Genomic DNA, 17154 nt, shown 5'->3' with positions numbered 1-17154 from the left:
TTAAAAAAAAAATTACCAAGGCTGGCAGGGCGAGTGAGCAGAACGGAACTGGAATGGTGCTACTACTACCCAGCAGTGCCACTTCAGTGGGTGATAATCTCTCTTCTTCATCAATATCCCACAAAGCATAGCATGGCTTCCATGCACAGGAAGCTCTACCCGGGATGGTGATAACTATTCGTGGTTATTTTAATTCTCTCTATCATTGAAATCTGTTTTCCTCCTTTTTAAAATCTTATTTTTACTTACAGTAAAATACACACAAAATTTACCACCTTCACCATTCTTAAATGTACAGTTCAGTAGTGTTAAATACACCCACACTGCCATCTAAATCCTTTTCATATCTACTCTGCGTCATCCAGCTCCCCATTAAGTGTGATGTTGTTTCAAGTGACCCTCAAACCCGTAACTATGGAGCAGGACGGGCTGGATGAGCTCAAATGCTTAGAAGGAGAATAAACAACTGACATGATATATGAGTTATTAATTTAAATAGGACCATATTCTGGGAAATATTAGAAACAGTGCTGAGTAAATTAAAGGAATAAGTGGGCTTGTTTCTAAATTTGACAAAAAGAAAAGAAAGTCATATAACCAAGGAAGGATAAAGAAAAAAAAAAAAAAAAACCCAGGAAATTCTGTTGACACGGTTATGAGACCATTGTGACTATAAGCCCCTCAGCCGAAATGGCTATAGATTTAGCCCTGGACGGCGTGGCTCAGTTGTTTAGAGCACCGCCCCATAAACTGAAAGGTCACAGGTTTGATTCCCAGACAGGGCACGTCCCCAGGTTGTGGGTTTGGTCCCCAGCCAGGTGAGTATGAGAAAGCAAAGCGGGCAGCTGATCGACGTTTGACGTTTCTCACATCAATGTCTCTCTTTCCCCGTCTCTCTAACCCTCCAAAGCGTCCTCCTTGGGTGAAGATAAAAAAGGAAAGGGAAGAGAAGAAGAGAAATGGCTATAGATTTATGTGCTTAGAAACCTCAGTCCTCCAAATTCAGATATATTCCAATGGGGAGAAAACCTTGCAATAGGTTCGTGCTGTATTACACAAATCTCTGAGAGCCCCTCCTTTTCCAAAAATGAAAATTACAAAAGCAACTGCCTTCTACTCTACTCAGGATTCCTGCATCTCCAGTTAGGAGGAACTTTGACTTGTAGCCCCAGTGTTTCTTCCTCAGCCTGGAGGTGTATGTGCAAGCTTGAGCCTCTGAACAATCCCACAGTCCTGCTAGAAATGTCATTTTACTCATTCTGTGGAGGTTATTAAATAAAGCTTTTTTTATAACTGTATTTTTAAAATTTAATATAAACATTGGTTTTTTTGCCAAGCCCACAGCATTTCCTTTTTCCCTCAGCGCTAACAATCAGCCGCGCACCGGCTTTCATATAAAAACCATCGGGAGCCCGAAGCGTGGTCTAACCTCATTCTCATCTGAGCTGAGTCCTCTCACCTCTCTCATAAGTCTGACAACTATTTTATTAGTGTTGTGACTCTCTTCTGAAGCATCTCTGACTTTCTCACATCCCTCCTGAACCTCAGAGCCTGAAAATAACAGATGCCGAGAGGAAAAGGAATAATTATAGGCTGCTTCCAAACTTGGGTACTTCTTCCTCAAGGAAAACTGAACCCTGAAGATGCCAAGGACCCTTGCTTTGGGTCCACTCTGGAAAGAATGACGGTCAGAACATCCTCATCGGCCCACGGGGACAGTTTCCCAATTACAGTGCATACTGACGTGGGCCAGCATCACACAGGCCAAGCGACTTCAAAGTCGTCCTCACATGTGCTCTGCACAAGTTATTATTTTTCTGCTTATGAGAATTAAGGCACACTAAAGGGTATAAATAAGCTCAGTCGATGACTTTCCACTTATGATCGGCTGTACAGGAGGAAAGGAAAGAAAGAAAATCATTGGCCCTCTCTGGGAAAGTTGGTATATTGTTTGAAAATCAATAATGGCAGGAGTATGAGCTCAAAGTTGAAAACTGAACGGAAAGAAAGGTAGACGCTGTATTTAAAACAGAATAATATCCATCAAATTTTCACAATAATGCCCAAAATATCCTTCTTAATAAAAACGTTTAAAACACAGATTGCACTGGAATATTTTAGTGCGATGCCGCGGGGGCAGAAAGGGCAAGAAAGCAATTGACAGAGACTTTTTCATCTCTGCATTTAGATAAGTTTGAAGAAATTTTCCAAGATCCTGTTTGACCTTTTTTCTTTAGAACACATTTTTAAAAGTGAGGAATTTAAAGAATAAGTCACTGCTCCGCAGGCCTCATCAAACTCCCCTGGACCTCCTCCACTGAGATTGGGAAGACCGAAGGTACTCACCACACTAAGGAAGGCCAGACCATTGGGGAGAATGTCAATATCTTCAGCGCCAGCTTCTGCAAGTTCAAGAAACAGATAAATGTCATGTTCAAATTCTGTTATTTGGTTAACAGAGCATAACTAGGACTTTGTTTACTTTATCAGTGTCTGCATCTTTAGGGATGGTTCCGATTTTTTTCCAAGGAATTAACTCTCCTCAATAAACGTCAGTCTAAATCCCTTCCGGCAGTGAACTTCTGACTTTAAATGGTACATATTTTATGTTTCCTCAAATCAAAGTCAAGTAATCACCATATTTCCAGGGGTAATACAGAAAAAGTTGACATCTGTACACCCTTATGATAAACATCCAGATGTCTGTACAAAAGTAATTGACATCAGGGGAATGTTACTTTCAAAATGAAGGGCTCCTAGTCGTTTAACCATGCAAATAGCCTCGTCCCTTTCTCTGCTCATTGAATCTGAAGTAAACGTAGACACTTTCTCATTAGCAGAGAGAAGACACCTGGGATTACATATTCCCTCTTTAAAAAACAATGCCTGCTTCTTCTCGAGAGCAAAGAAAGCTTTCTGTTTAATCTTTAAATTTAGGCTTTAAATTACAGGGAAAAAAGCTCGCAAAGGAAAATTAATGAAAAATACCATGCACCTAAGCCAATTGAAGCTTCTAACGCATGTCTCTGAGGCAGACTACAATTACTATTGATTGTTTATTGATTGTCGGCAGTACACTCCGGACAGCACAGCAAATAATTAGATGTAAGGCCTTCCCAGTGGTCTCACTGTGTAAATTGCGCAGACAGATAATAGACCCAATGCCAGAAAAGAGGAATAAAAATGGCAGAGATTAAGCCAAATCATGACATATGCTCTGAATCCACACAATCAAATCTTCCCCTTTCCATGAGATTTCTCTGAGATTATTTCTAGGTTGTCAAAAAAAACAAACAGCAACTACCTGGCCATTTTGGTTTTGATTCATGCGTTTGCATTTGGCTGGTTGTCTTCAGTGTTGCTGGCTCTAACATGGTAAAGTAAAAGAAAATTAAAATGCCAACAACTTCTTTGTAAAGATGACCCATCTGGCCGTTCCTTGGAAAGGAGATATGTATCAGCTTCATCACGATATAGTGAAAGAAATGTTAACCTGGGGTCTGTGGATCCCTAAGGAGCCAAAATGGGTCTCAAAGAGTCTACGGCTCTTTTGAAATTCTATGCAATGTAGAACGTCTCCTGTATGTGCAGATGAGAAATTTTTTGTGCAAAGGTTCCTAGGATTTCAAAAAGGCTCTGTGATAAGACCAAAAAGGTAAAGAAGCACTAGGCTCTAGTCCCATGGGGGTTCTCAACTGGTAATGGGCAGGGACTCGGGGCTCTCTGCAGCGCGCATGCGCACTCACAGACCTCTAGTCCGCGTTTTGCTTTCTGGATCCATTTTACTGAGTTGGAGCTCAACTCAAATTTGTGGTTTCGGAAAAATTATTTAAGGCCATTTCATTTCCATATGTACATGCTTACACACAGATAAAAAAATACAATTTTTTTTAATGTTTCTTTGGATGGTAGGATTATGAGTAATTTTCACTGTCCTTATATTTTTCTTTAAAATCTTCCACAAATGATAGTATTGTTTAAATAATCAAGAAAGAGCAATGTTTTTAAAAGATATCTTCATTTCAACTACATTGTAACTTCTTCATGTTTAATTCCATGGCCTAATTCCAAAGGGTGAAAAAGACATCTGCAGACTACTTGCCAGATTTACTCCCCTAATCATTTTTCCTACAGCCATTACTTAGGCTTTTATTATCTTTTATCACCAATTTGGTGCGATTACTGCAAGGAAGTCAAATGCTGGAGACATTTTTTTCTCCAATAATAAAGAAGGAGGAGGAGGAGTAACATTAATAGCTACTAATACATATTGTTTACCTAGTATCAGGCTCCTTCGAAGTAAAGATGCACACTATTTCATAAGTCTCACAGACCTAAGAAGCAACATCATGATCTCTTAATTTATTTAGAATAGAGAATATGGAGGCTTTGAAAGGTTAAGCAAATTATTCAAGATCACAGACGGGAAAGCTGAGACTCAGATCCTTTTGTTCTGACTTAAAAGCACATAGAAAAAAGATACAGCCCAGCATTTAATGACTTTTCTGCCAGAACCATCCCCTGGTTCCTCTCTACAGACACTTCGCTTTGTAAGTTCAGCTGTGGTCAATTCCACGGGCTGGCTTTCCCTCCAAAATGCTTGCGCCCATACCTCTCCCCAAGATCATCACCAATTCATATCCTGTTCTTTTCTTTAAAACCTCTTTCAAAACCCCTGTTGTCCTAGCTTAGCGCATCTGATTTTGACCCCTTCTGATTCCGTTAACAATCACCTATCTGCGCCAGAGACGGCCAACCACTCCCCAGTGTCCGTGTTCCCCTTCCTTCTTTTCAGCTGCAAGCCCACAGGAGCACAGCTTCGGACATGCCCGACCTTTTCCTGCTGGTAGATGTGGCCGTTTGTCTAAGTTTAATGGGATATGACAACAGTAGTACAAGACGATGCAACTACTAGGTAACATAAAGTAAAACTAATATCTATGTAAATTTTCTTTCAACCCCTTCCTGCTGGGAATTGGCAACCAGCCGGACTTCTCGTCTTTGACCGAGATGGAGGCGCTGTGTAAAAGAGAGCTAGCTGTGTTGCTTCATCAGCCTTTGTTCCAGAGTGACCACATCGGGCACGGTCACCTAATCGGCCTAGGCCATTTGATCATCTCGGGACGATCGTGGTACATACATTTCTCTGTTCTCTAAGTCACTTACTGTAACTTTGTAACAGCAAAGCAGCCCTTGCCATACCCAGCAGAGTACCCGATACGTTATGTGGCCTTTCCCCCCACTTTTTCAGTTTATTACTCAGGCGCATGTATAATCACTGTGGGGGAGTGATAGTGGAAAGAGAATCTGCAAAAGTTACCTGAGCCTTAGGTCCTCATCTGTTATAAAAATTTAAAAAAAAGATACTTCTATCTCACAGTAGTGGGTTTTTGTTCTTTTCCTACTCACAGGCAGACTGTAAGGGACTTAATGACAAGAGCTACACACTTGAATGCTTAAAAAAAAATCTCCCAAGCAGCAATTGTTGTAAAGGTCTTGATGGCCAAGTATATAAAATCTTTAACTCACTCCAGCGAGATAATACATTCAAAATTTTGTTTTAGTCCAGGACTCTGAATGCCAGCATTTTGAAAAACCCTTAGAAAAATGTTTTAAACTTTCAAGCTTCACATAGAGTTCACTAGTTCTTGTCATTATAATTTTTTTTTTATTTAGATACTGATATTTTGCCAAATCCTGGGTGTGCAAAGGCTTAGTTTCTGTCTGTAAGATACACTGGGAAGGAATACAAAAATGGACCAGTGAACTTCCCTTTGGTCCCACAGAAGGTACACATCCTGTATGTGTGGGAGATGGTTATTATTTATTGAAACAGAAAGACATGATGTGATACAGATAAAGCACCCAATAGTGGCAAAGAGTTCATTTCCAGTCATGGTAAAGGCAGCATTGCTCTGTGTGTGTGCGTGTGTGTGCGTGTGTTGAAGAGGAAGGGACAGTGGTCTCACCTCTTGGAGGGATTACTTGGCCTCAAGTACATGGTTACTACTGTTTCCAAAGTGGAAAGTAAACACGAGAACCTCTCTATCCTCGCTGCATACTATACGAAGTTGCTTTGGCCTATATGGGAAAGTATGCCCAGCACACTGTGATCCCTTGTAATCAAAAATCACCGAATAAGCAACTGTTGTTAAAAACATACATCCATGAGCTGTTATTAACCACTATGCATCACCAACATAGCATTCAACAAATGTTCATATAGTGTGTGCTAACCACAGAGCAAAACCAGAAGGAAGGGGGGAAAAAAGCACAATTCTAATTGGATCTAAAAATGTATCCCAAATGTGCTTCTAATCACTCATCGTCCGCGCTCTGTTGCCTTCTGAAGTGTCTCGGAGGCATTAAACACTTCACAAGAGGGGCCACAGGTGACCTATTTCCTCATTCTTTCCAATTCCAGACAGCAGCTCACACACATCACAACGTAAAGGTCACAAACACAGACCGATGCTTGTTCCGAATACAAATGTTGTGGGCTGGTTTTTCTCCGAGGAGCCCTCCATCCCAGTGAGTTATAACAGCAATACATTTGGCAGCGTGTCCTGTACTGCATCTGGCTGTGCCCTGTTGTCTATTCTGAGACTTGAATTCACAGAAGCTGGGCTTCACAAGACAAGGGCTGCTTAATAATTCGACAATTATTAACTCAGTAGCAAACATAACCTTAAAGATTACTGACTCAACCTCCCAACATCCCTTCCAGATGCCATCTGGCTTTTGCTTAGTGACCAATTCTGAAGGGGCTCTTCGCGTTGGCAGCCAGAAGGCAGGATGCATTGCTGAGTTTCTTGGGATTCCAGATAACCTTAGTTCTAGAATTGTCTGTATAATTCAGCACAGATCTGGTCCATCTGGTATTTGATACCGAGTTTATAACTTTCTGCTAAATGTTCAGGCAACTGAAACAAAGAGAAGCCCTAGGAAGAAGAAGTCAGGAAGTCTAAGCGACGAGAGAGAGGACTGGGAAGAGTAGAAAGGCAGCCACAGAGAAAAGGAGACAGGGCACCTTGGAAACAGATGTGTAAAGGAGAAAAAAAAAAAACCCACTTTGAAGTGGAAAAGGCTCTTCTGGACACTGAGAGGGTTCGTGACAGCAAAACCTCCATGTGTGGGATCCAGAAGGGTCACTACACTTTGGTTTCTGCTGATCACCACACTTTTGTGTTTGCTAAGAGCACTGTGAGCCCGGCCTGCAGCGGGCCTGGTTGTAAACATGAGCTATGGAGTTTCTGAGTGCTGCCAACTCAAGGGCAACATAGCAATGACTGCTACAACTGTAAACACATCTGCTAAATGAACAACCACCCTACTACCAAGGATTTATCCTGCAGGCAAATGCAAGAGCTACACATACAATCACGCTCACTGATTTGTTTGCAGCTGCAAAAACTGTAGCCACCCAAATGTGCACTGAGAAGGGAGGTGGTTCAACAAATCATGGCACATGTATGTACAAGAATGAGGTGAGTCCCCATGTGCTGAAGTGGAAAGCTGTTCACACTTCACTCAGAATAAAGCACGTCGCAAAATATACGCTTAAACTAAGATGCCAGTGGTGAGGAAAATAGATATATATGTGCTTCCCAGATGTTGTGTTTTTTACAAATTAAAAGCAACACCTTCCACAAGCAAAAGGACTGCAACTCACTTTATTGCAGTAGTTGCTTTATTGCGATGGTCTGGAACCAAACCAGCAATATCTGTGAAGTATGCCTGTATGTGTTTGCATTCACAATGCGAGTATCAGGAAGGATAAGAAGAAATCTCTGTAGAGATAAAGGGCTAGTTCTGTGGGGAATAGAGATTTTGCTGAGAGATTTTTAGTTGCTGTTGTATAACTTGTTCTCCTTCTGTCTTACCTCTACTAGCTAACTACCTAGCTAATGGGACACAGATCTTGGAGGCCACACATGACAAAGAATACAGACTTTACCAAAAATGTTCCTAAAAGTCACCAAGCAAGCAAGAATGCAAAGAATAAACATAGGATTGTAAAAGTAATTAATAAATTACAGTCGGAATAAAAGAAGAAATACAGGGAGCATGAGATCAGGAGAGGTTGGCTGAAGAGGTTCTGTTGATCCAACGTGATTTTTCCTCTGATAAACAGTAATTGTGTGCCAAAATACTGTTAAAGAGTGTTTGAGTGTTGGTGGCCAACCAATGTGAGGCGGATAACATGCAATTTCTCATGCTTACCGATGCCTTTAATCAGGTGGCAGTTTGGAAGGTCTACAGATTCTATTGCACTGGAAGCTTTAAGTCGATTCCTGTTTAAAAAAAAAAAACAAACCTGTTTATGTATTTCCTGCTTTGTTGCAGAAAGGACTTAAGAGGCTTACAGCCATACAGAAAACATAGCATTAATCTAAAGCAGAGCAGAGAGAAGGGAGAAAGACAGGGGGAAGAACATAAAACGGCACCAAAAATGAAGTTAAAACAGCAATGCGTATCCTGGAGTTCTGCAGGTGAATGTGGGTTGGAAAAGAAAGTCAGTAACTCAACTAATAAAACTTCTAATGCCAGTTACTATGCAAATATAAACCTGGCCCCCGGTCGCCTCACAGCTCTAGTGCTGTGGGAAGAGCTCTAGCTGTATAACCAGGAGCCCTGTCGTCCTTCTGAGGACCCAGAGAGCCAAGAAATGCTCAGACCCTCTGCAAAATGACACTGCGATTGAAGGGAGGGCAAGAGAAAACGGCATTGTTCAGAGCCTGGCACACAGAAGACACCCCACCAAGACTCACTAAAATAGGTGGAGAAGGCCCCATTCCCAAGACAATACACACTGGGGTGAGGAGTTTGGAGAGCACCGCTTACTTTGGCAAAACTATTTGCTGTTGGTTTAGGAAAACTAATGTGCAGAAATAATGAGAAAATGCTGAGCACTAACAAGGTTCTTCCCTCTTTCTTCCCACGTTCATAGAGTAGAAGGCCACCAAGCAGTTTGGGCAAACGCATCTGGAATCTGCTGTTTTGAAGGCCACATACTATAGGCTTCCCCTTTCTTCTCTGACTGTCTTACCCTCTCTATCTGTTCTCTATAGTCATAAATAATAACAATAGTGCAGGCAGTTTACAGTTTTCAAGGTGGTTCACACATCCACATGATTAACAGACCAGAGGGCAATTTGTCACTTGTCTCTCTCCTATTCCTTGACAGCTTCTGACTTCTAGACAGTGAATATGGGGAAGGCTACTGGTTTCTCAACAAAATCGAACAAAAAAACCTAGGCCTAGATAACCCAGAATCACAAACAGCCTGTGGGCAATTACTATATACAGAGGTGGGCAAAGTAGGGTTACAGTTGTTCATATGGAAAGATACGCAGGTTATGATGGTTACGATAGCCTTATTAACTCAAAAGAATGTCACAATGCAATTGGAAATCACTTTTGCCCATCCCTGTATTTTGGCAATGCATATCATATATAAAGTTTCTAACTTAAGTGCTAGTATGTATTTGGAATCACAGAACTCAAATAGTGTTAAGTTTCTTGAAACAATATAGCAATAAAGCAGTAAAAAATAAATGAGGGTCCTGGCTGGTGTAGCTCAGTGGATTGAGTGTGGGCCTGAGAACCAAAGGGTCATTGGTTTGATTCCCAGTCAGGGCACATGCCTGGGTTGTGGGCCAGGTCCCCAGTGCAGGGTGTGCCAGAGGCAACCACACATTGATGTTTCTCTCCCTCTCTTTCTCCTTCCCTTCCCCTCTCTCTAAAAATAAATAAATAAAATATTTTTAAAAAATTAATGAAATAAGAATATAAAAGATATACTAAAAACAAAAAGTAACAACTAAAATTTAAAAATAAATCAAAAATACAATAACTCACACTCATGAATTGTGGGAGTGATTTAAAGGAGAAGACAAGTATATGTAGCCTAATGTTGTAGCCGTGGTAGTGATACTGGTGATGAGGGCACTAGTTGATAATTATGGGTGGCAAAAGGAAATCAATAATAAAAATAGCTAAAATATACTGATTCTGCCGTAATTGTGATTTACCTGAATGAATTCATTAAATTCTTTTTAACAGTATATATTATTGATTCAGCTGCCCCAACTTTTCCCTTTGCCCCCCTCCACTCAGTATCCCCCTTAAGGTAGGTACCATTATCTCCACTTGAGATGAGAAAGCTGACTCAGAGGCAAAGCAACTCTCCTGAGGTTCGGCACCCAGCTGGGAGGCACCACCTAGAGGCTGGGCCCTCCTCTGCTCTTGTATTTTTCTCGGAAAGCTGTGCTTTTCCCCTACCAGTCAGACTCCCTGACCATCGACAAGTCAGTCAGTCTCCATAGGTCTCAATCTTTACGTATGAAATAACGATGAGACTAGATGACCTCCGAGGTTCTGGCGACACTGGACAAGTCCAGGTGCAGCTACGTCAGTAGGCCCCAGCTGCAGTTTTCACCAAGTTTCTGTATCACCCATTTGAGTGTCAGTTTTATACAACTTACTACTATGCCCATTTGACTGCACAAAAACAGGGATAATGATGATTGCCATCTACCTTTTTCAAAGATAGACTGGATGGATGAAATAAAATCCAGATGTGTCGGAACAGTTTAATATGGGGTATTTTTCAGAGTCAACTTAGTTTGCATAAACGACTGATGATTACACTTTGCTAATGGGGCAATCTTCATCAACTAGTTAGTTCAGTTGTGTGGTATCATCTCTCCATGTGCAGACTGCCTGCTATTAAAACTGAAGAGTTACGCAAGGGCCATGCGTAGCTTCCAGTTCATCAAATCAGGTTTTCTTGTCTTTAGGATAAAAGAGAGGATTTTGCTTCCATCCTTTGGGATCCATCAAGAGTTTCAAATTCTTTCAGTAGAGAACTGCTAGGATTTTGTGTGGCAGAGCTACCAGCTCCCTGCTCCTTGAGGGGACAGGCCTTTGTATTCCAGAGTGGCAGACCCGACTAGCTGACAAGCGTAAAGTCGTTCTCACCCCCTTCCTCCTTGAACCTTTCCATCGCAGAGGCGGGCAAGGGAAATAGTTACATTTCCAGCCTCCCTTGTATTTCAGGATAAGCACATGACCCAGGCTTTTAGGACAGGGAGTTTTTGTTCTGGAAAGGAAAGGCAGCCACAAGAAGAGAGCTAGCGGGCATCACTCCTCCTCCCTTTATGATCTGACCACACGTGCAGGGCTTGGGACTACCGCCACCATCCAGCACCCTTCCCATAAGTGTGGGGTTCTAAAGCCATTCGTAAGGGATCTAAGAACAAAAATGTAAGAACCTCGTTCCAGTGATTCCATGGACAAGCTCTAAAATGACTCACCGAGTTTTATTACCTGAGAAAAATAAGCCTATGTTTGTGTAAGCTACCACTAATTTGACACATGCTCTTGCAGCGGCAACACTCCTGAATGATCACAGATTTCAGCAGTTTGGGAGATATACAAGAGACGATGAGATGAATTTTTTTGGACTAGCAAATCAATAAGCCTAAATGCATTTATGCTAAAAAAAAAAAAAAAAAGGTACAAACACTGATAAGCGGTATCTTTGCTAAAGCCTACTGCTCCCAACACTTTCCGTCCATAGCACGCTCATGAATGGACTAGGTCAGGCGGCATGGCCGTCTCCACTCTGCGGTCAGGCAGGCATTGCTAACCAATCACAGCATTCTTCCCCACACCCCAGAGCTGGCCACAGACACAGTGTTGCAGGCAGCCACCACCGGTCTGTAAAAATGGACATTGAAGGTGAAAGGTATTGGCCGTCTCTGTTCTAGGTTCCTTTTGTTTTTCTCTTGTTCCCTTTCTTTTTCATTAAAATTTGATTATTTTCCTTTGGGTTGCAAGTATATGACAGGTGTGATACGGGAAAGAACATAAACTGCCTTCTTTCAACCGAGCCAGCCAACTCTCTCCAGATGATGGCCACTAAAAACGTGTACCTCAGGGTTCTGAATCTGGGGTCCAGCGTCCTTTAAGGAGTCCATGGGTAAAATTACAAGATCTGTGACCTTGGGTGGAGAAAAATACATCTTTACTTACACCTCTAACTGAAACTGAGTATTTCTTTTGATGAGGGGAGTAGGTAACAAACCAAAGAATTTTCTACTTGTGGTACCCACAACTCTGTTACTGATAGAAATTACAGGCATTGCTACCTCACATATCAGACGTGGTCGACATCTCAAAACATCATTTATACTCATCACTACTTCAAAATAATTGCTGTTAGATATTCAATTACCTGTAGATCTATTTAAGGCTTTAACAAAGAAGTCCATGTTATTATATCATACATTAAGTATAAAAAATATTTTGGCCATGGTACTTAAGTATTAGAGAGTATTTCAGTTTGTTTTGCACACGTATGTATTTTATTCTGTGCATTTATAAACAGGATGCTGAGCAGTCACGGCTTCCCCTGACTGCCGGAGGGATCCGTGGCATACCAGGGCTAGAACCCCTGCTTGCACATCATTGTCATCACAGGTAATTTCACTGAACACTTACTATGGGTCTGGCATTGTTCTAGCACTTTCCAAGAATGACCTCATTTGTTCTCCACAGCCCCACTATGGAGCAGGTCAGATAATTATTCCCATCCTACAGATTAGGACACTGAGGCACAGAAGAGTGAAATAAAAAGCTAAGGTTTCAGGTAAGCAGTGGAGCTAGGAAATAAATTCAGGCTATCTGGCCACAAAGCACGAACCAATGGTGATCACCATGAAATCGACCCCGATTTCCTTCACTCAGGAAATGGTGTTGCCCATCCGGAGTGGAACGAGACAGGGGTGGTCAGTACCGCTCACGCCTCACTGGGCAATAGCTGTAAGGCTGCACCAGGCTGTGCTACCAACGTGCCCGGAGCGAACTGGAACGTGGTCTTGCTACTGGGCATTACTTTGTTCCGCGTCTCACAACCTCTGAATTTACAAGCCGCTGATGGGGCTTTAAGTACAGACTTAAACACGGACAAACTGGGGCCTTATCTTTTATGTACAAACCTGTAAAACCCTTTGGAATTTACCCCTTGGACCCTGTAACGCTTGCACTTCGTAACTAAGAATTTGTGCTTAAGCCCGCAAAGCTGGGATAAATCTCTAACAATGGCAGGAGAGCTCGGAGGCAGTGGGGACCCGGGGTCATCGGTATTTGCAATGTGAAGACCTGGCTTATACAGGTTTGGCACTAATTACTTGTTAGTTCAACCTCTCCCAGCCTCAGCTTTTACACAGATAATATTGAAAGGAAGACATATATGAAGACTGAATAAAGCCAGAAATGTAAAAGAGCTTACTTTCCAAATGTCACTAAATGGACATTTTGGTTTAATATAAAGAACTTTTGACACTTCTGACAGAGTGACGAACACACTGTAGTCGCACAACAAATGATGAGGATGGTGGTTTAAGAAAAAAGCGGATCCTTCAGAGAGATTCCAGAGCAGACTGGGTAGCTTCTTGGGGGAGCTGTCATAACAGTGTCAGGCAAGATGCAGAGTGTTCAGACGTTTGTTTCGGGGGTTCCTGCCCACACACAGGTCTCTGGTGCACTCGAGTCTCATGATTCATTCCAATGTGCATACTCTGCAACAGAAAGCAGCTGGCCTGGGGACATTTGCGTGCTTCTATTTTCCCTTTTATTGCTCAACCAGAGAGGAGTGGCAAAGTTGGGCATATTATACCATCCTCCCCCGGGAACCTTAGCCAGTCACAGTTCAGAGGAAAAGAGACAACTTTGATGCCATTTATCCACCTGGGACATATTTATGCTAAAAATTTATTCATTGTTTATCTGAAATTCAAGTTGAAATTTAAATGGGCACCCTGGGGGAGAGAAATAACTTGAGTGCCAAAGTACAGACTAAAAAACTGAGTAATGAGATAGCAGGTACCAGATCACAGCAGACAAACAAACCGAAACCCTGTATTTTTGAAGAGCCTTTCCTTATGGGGAGGGGAGAGGATGCTGCTTTTGACATAGACTCTAGTCGACAGCCATACAACCCTGAACGTGCCCTGTCTCTCCTGAAATGGACTCTAAGGGTCTGAAAGGAGAAATGTTACGCGTTTGCGCGCCCCCCAGACCCTGTAAACAGCAGGTGCTTCACAGTCTACAGTCGTGAAGTCGCCCCGTGACAAGACACAAGATGCCCAGTTAAATTTGTATTCCAGGTCAATAATAAGTGATATTTTAGTATAATTACATACCAAGTATTGCATGGCATATGCTTATTCTAAAAAATGATTTGTTGTTTATCTGAATCTCAAATTTAAGTGGGCATTCTACATGTTTATTTCCAAAATCTTGCCACCCATCACGCATCCCAACATTCTCACATCAGCTGACTTGGGGCTTCATCTACCCAATGAAGTTACCACCCAATGAAATCACTATCAGTAAAGTTTATTACAGTCAAATCTCTATAAAGAAAAAAGTGCATTAAATTGTACATTACCTATCAGGTGCATTCTATGTACATAAACTTTATTCACTTTTTCTTAGGTTTGCAACAATGAGATTTATCATTTAAAAGGAGTTAAATTGAAAACCTCAAGATTAGATTACACAATGGAATACTACGCAGGAGAAAGAAAAAAGTCCTACCTTTTGTGGCAGCATGGATAAGCCAGTCAGCGAAGGACAAACACCATATGACATCACTTATAACTGGAATCTAAGCAACAGAATAAACTAACAAGAAAAATAGAACCAGAGACATGGAAACATGGGACAGACTGACAGGTGTAGGAGGGGAGGAGGGATGGGGAGAATGGTGGAAGGAAGGGGAAGGGACTAGTCAAAGAATATGCATGAATGACGCATGGACGTGGACAACAGAGAGAGGATTGACTGTGGGCTAGAGGGCTGGGCTGGGTGGAGGGGAGCAAGAGGGAAAAAATTGGGACAACTGTAATAGAATAAACAATAAGAAAAAGAAGGAAAAAAATCATCAAAGTTTTCATCTACTGTGAATATTTATGAGTTGTATGGATGTGATAAAAAAACTAAACTATTTAATACTTCTGTTAAATAATTGAGAAAATATAGTTGTGGCATCCAATGAACAAATAGCTGTAAAATATCTGAAAACTATAAACTCTATGTAAACTAAAAAATGTATTACAAGTTAAAAAAATACAACATCAAGATTGGTAAGAAGGAAAACACTGTTAATTGAGAAAGCTCCAATTTGCAATAAGTAACACTGGTGGGTCGAAGTTTAGGGACAACTTAATGAGCTTGTGAATTTTGGTGGCCTTGCCTTTGAAACTGAGAGCCAGACAGACCACACAAAATCATCCAACTCAAGAATGTTCTGCAGAACTGGATAGGCATTTATATAATATGAAAATTAAGGTCAACACATTCATTTCCTACCTGTAAGCGAGCCTCTTCCAACTCTACCACCAATCCCCCCAACACATACACATCACTTTACCTATAGATGAAGCTAGAGCTACTGCAGAGAGTAGAGCTGAAAACTCTGGTATCTATCACCTGTGACTTCCCCCATTTCTGAGGTTCCAGAGTTTGGGCCCCTGTAATTCCCTCCAAACGACTGCAATACCTTAACTGGTTTCCCCATGTGCTCTCTATTCTAATACTTCTCAACCTTAACTGCACATTCGAATGATCAGACCGACTGAATCAGAATCTGTGCGGGCACAGCCCAGACATCAGTCCTCCTGGAGAACCAAGCTGCAGCCAGGACTGAAGACTCCTGCTCTATTTCAACTCAGCCTAATCAACTTCATCTCCACCCAGCACAACTGTGCTTTATGTGGTTTAACACGTTCCTGTTTAAAACAAAACATACGACAAACATCAATAGTCCCCCTTTGCCTATCAAAGCAGACCCCAATTTTGTAACATACTCAACCATCACAAATCTATCCTCCGCTCCCCACACTAGTCACATACCTTACCTTTATGCTCCCCTCAAAATTTCTATTGCTAGTCTCCACACTGCTCCATAATCCCTTAGTTCAAGCTGCACTCTCCACCTGGGATGGCCTCCTCCATCCCAGGGTGTTTCATCCGACAGTCAAGGCCAATGTCCAATGTGTCTTCCTACTGAACTTCACCTTTAGGGGGTGTAATCTTTCCTCCTTAAGCCGGTAGGGGTGGTTGTACCTGTCCTGGACATCCCAATTCATACATACATACATACATATTTTTTCCTCCTCCTCTGTAAGAGGGTAAACTTCTTAAGGGCGAGGACTGAACCATACATACATAGGAGGTGCTCAATACTTTTGGAATTCTTTTGCATGAGGTTTTATAAAATTTGAGTTGGTAATTTAGGAATGATGATGTTTTACCCACCCGTGTTTTTCCATTATCACTAAAAGGTGAGACAGACTAGGCTTGTGCTGTCTGGCATTCTGGCTCCAGGGTTCCAGGGTGAAGAGACAAACAAGGAAGTGATGTAAGACAGGCAGCTGGATATCGCCAATTATATTTGATCCAGCGCGCCAAGATTAGAAAGCTTCTCAAACTACGCAGGGTAGAGGTGGAGAACAACTTTATTACACCGAGGCTAGCGTGGGCAACAAAGAGAAGCAGCACCAACGAAATGAAATAAACCTTTATAATTATAGCTTCTATGCATGAGGAATCGTTTTGTTTTCAAGTTAGAGCCCTTAGCTTTGCTTTCCAGCACTTGCAAAGCACTTGCTTGTCCATCTAGGTAGAAAAGAACTTTGTAAGCGGCAAAGGGGTTGCAAACTTTCTAAAAAGTCTCGAGATTCAGCCCAAAGTGTGCTGGGTTTTGCTGGAAGCTGGGGGTGGAGTCAGGGGTTCAGCCAGCGGGGGAACAGAGAGCGATCGAGAGTTCCCCACCGGCCGCGTCCCCGGCGCGGCGAAGCCCTCCGCGGCCTCCGCCCTCTCCGCAGCCCGCGGGCCCCGGAGTCCGGCGACCCACGGCCGGGGAGGGCGTCCCGGGGCTGGGCGGCCGGGCCGGGCGCACGTCGGGCCGCTTCGAGAAGGCCCCACCTACCTGAGCGCCAAGAGCCTCTCGCCCAGGAGCGCCAGCGCGATCCCCAGCAAGCTCAGCCCCAGCAGCCGCCCCATGGCGCGGGAACGCGAGCCGCACGCTCCGGCCGGCGCTGGAGCACTGTGGGCGGTGCCCGCGTCCGGCATGGGCCGCGC

General features: G+C 42.6%; 1 protein-coding gene and 1 long non-coding RNA gene across 2 annotated transcripts in view; one reads left to right on the top strand and one right to left on the bottom strand.

The window, feature by feature from the left end:
• LOC123478367 (uncharacterized) overlaps positions 1-2413 on the top strand; it is a 21036-nt gene extending 18623 nt beyond the window's left edge. Inside the window, exon 4 of the long non-coding RNA XR_006653550.2 lies at positions 911-2413. This is a non-coding gene — a long non-coding RNA (uncharacterized lncRNA). The remainder of the gene's footprint in view (positions 1-910) is intronic.
• The window catches only part of PON2 (paraoxonase 2), a 26144-nt gene extending 8990 nt beyond the window's left edge, over positions 1-17154 (bottom strand). The window contains exons 1-3 of the mRNA XM_053926001.1: positions 17003-17154; positions 8224-8294; positions 2347-2402 (exon numbers count right to left, since the gene is read on the bottom strand). Coding sequence (XP_053781976.1) covers positions 2347-2402; positions 8224-8294; positions 17003-17145 — 270 coding nt within the window. The 5' untranslated portion in view covers positions 17146-17154. The remainder of the gene's footprint in view (positions 1-2346; positions 2403-8223; positions 8295-17002) is intronic.

This window comes from Desmodus rotundus, chromosome 6 (genome assembly GCF_022682495.2).
Source record: "Desmodus rotundus isolate HL8 chromosome 6, HLdesRot8A.1, whole genome shotgun sequence".
NCBI lineage: Eukaryota > Metazoa > Chordata > Mammalia > Chiroptera > Phyllostomidae > Desmodus > Desmodus rotundus.
Note: the sequence above shows the minus strand (reverse complement) of the source record. Positions and strands in the feature narration are given on the sequence as shown.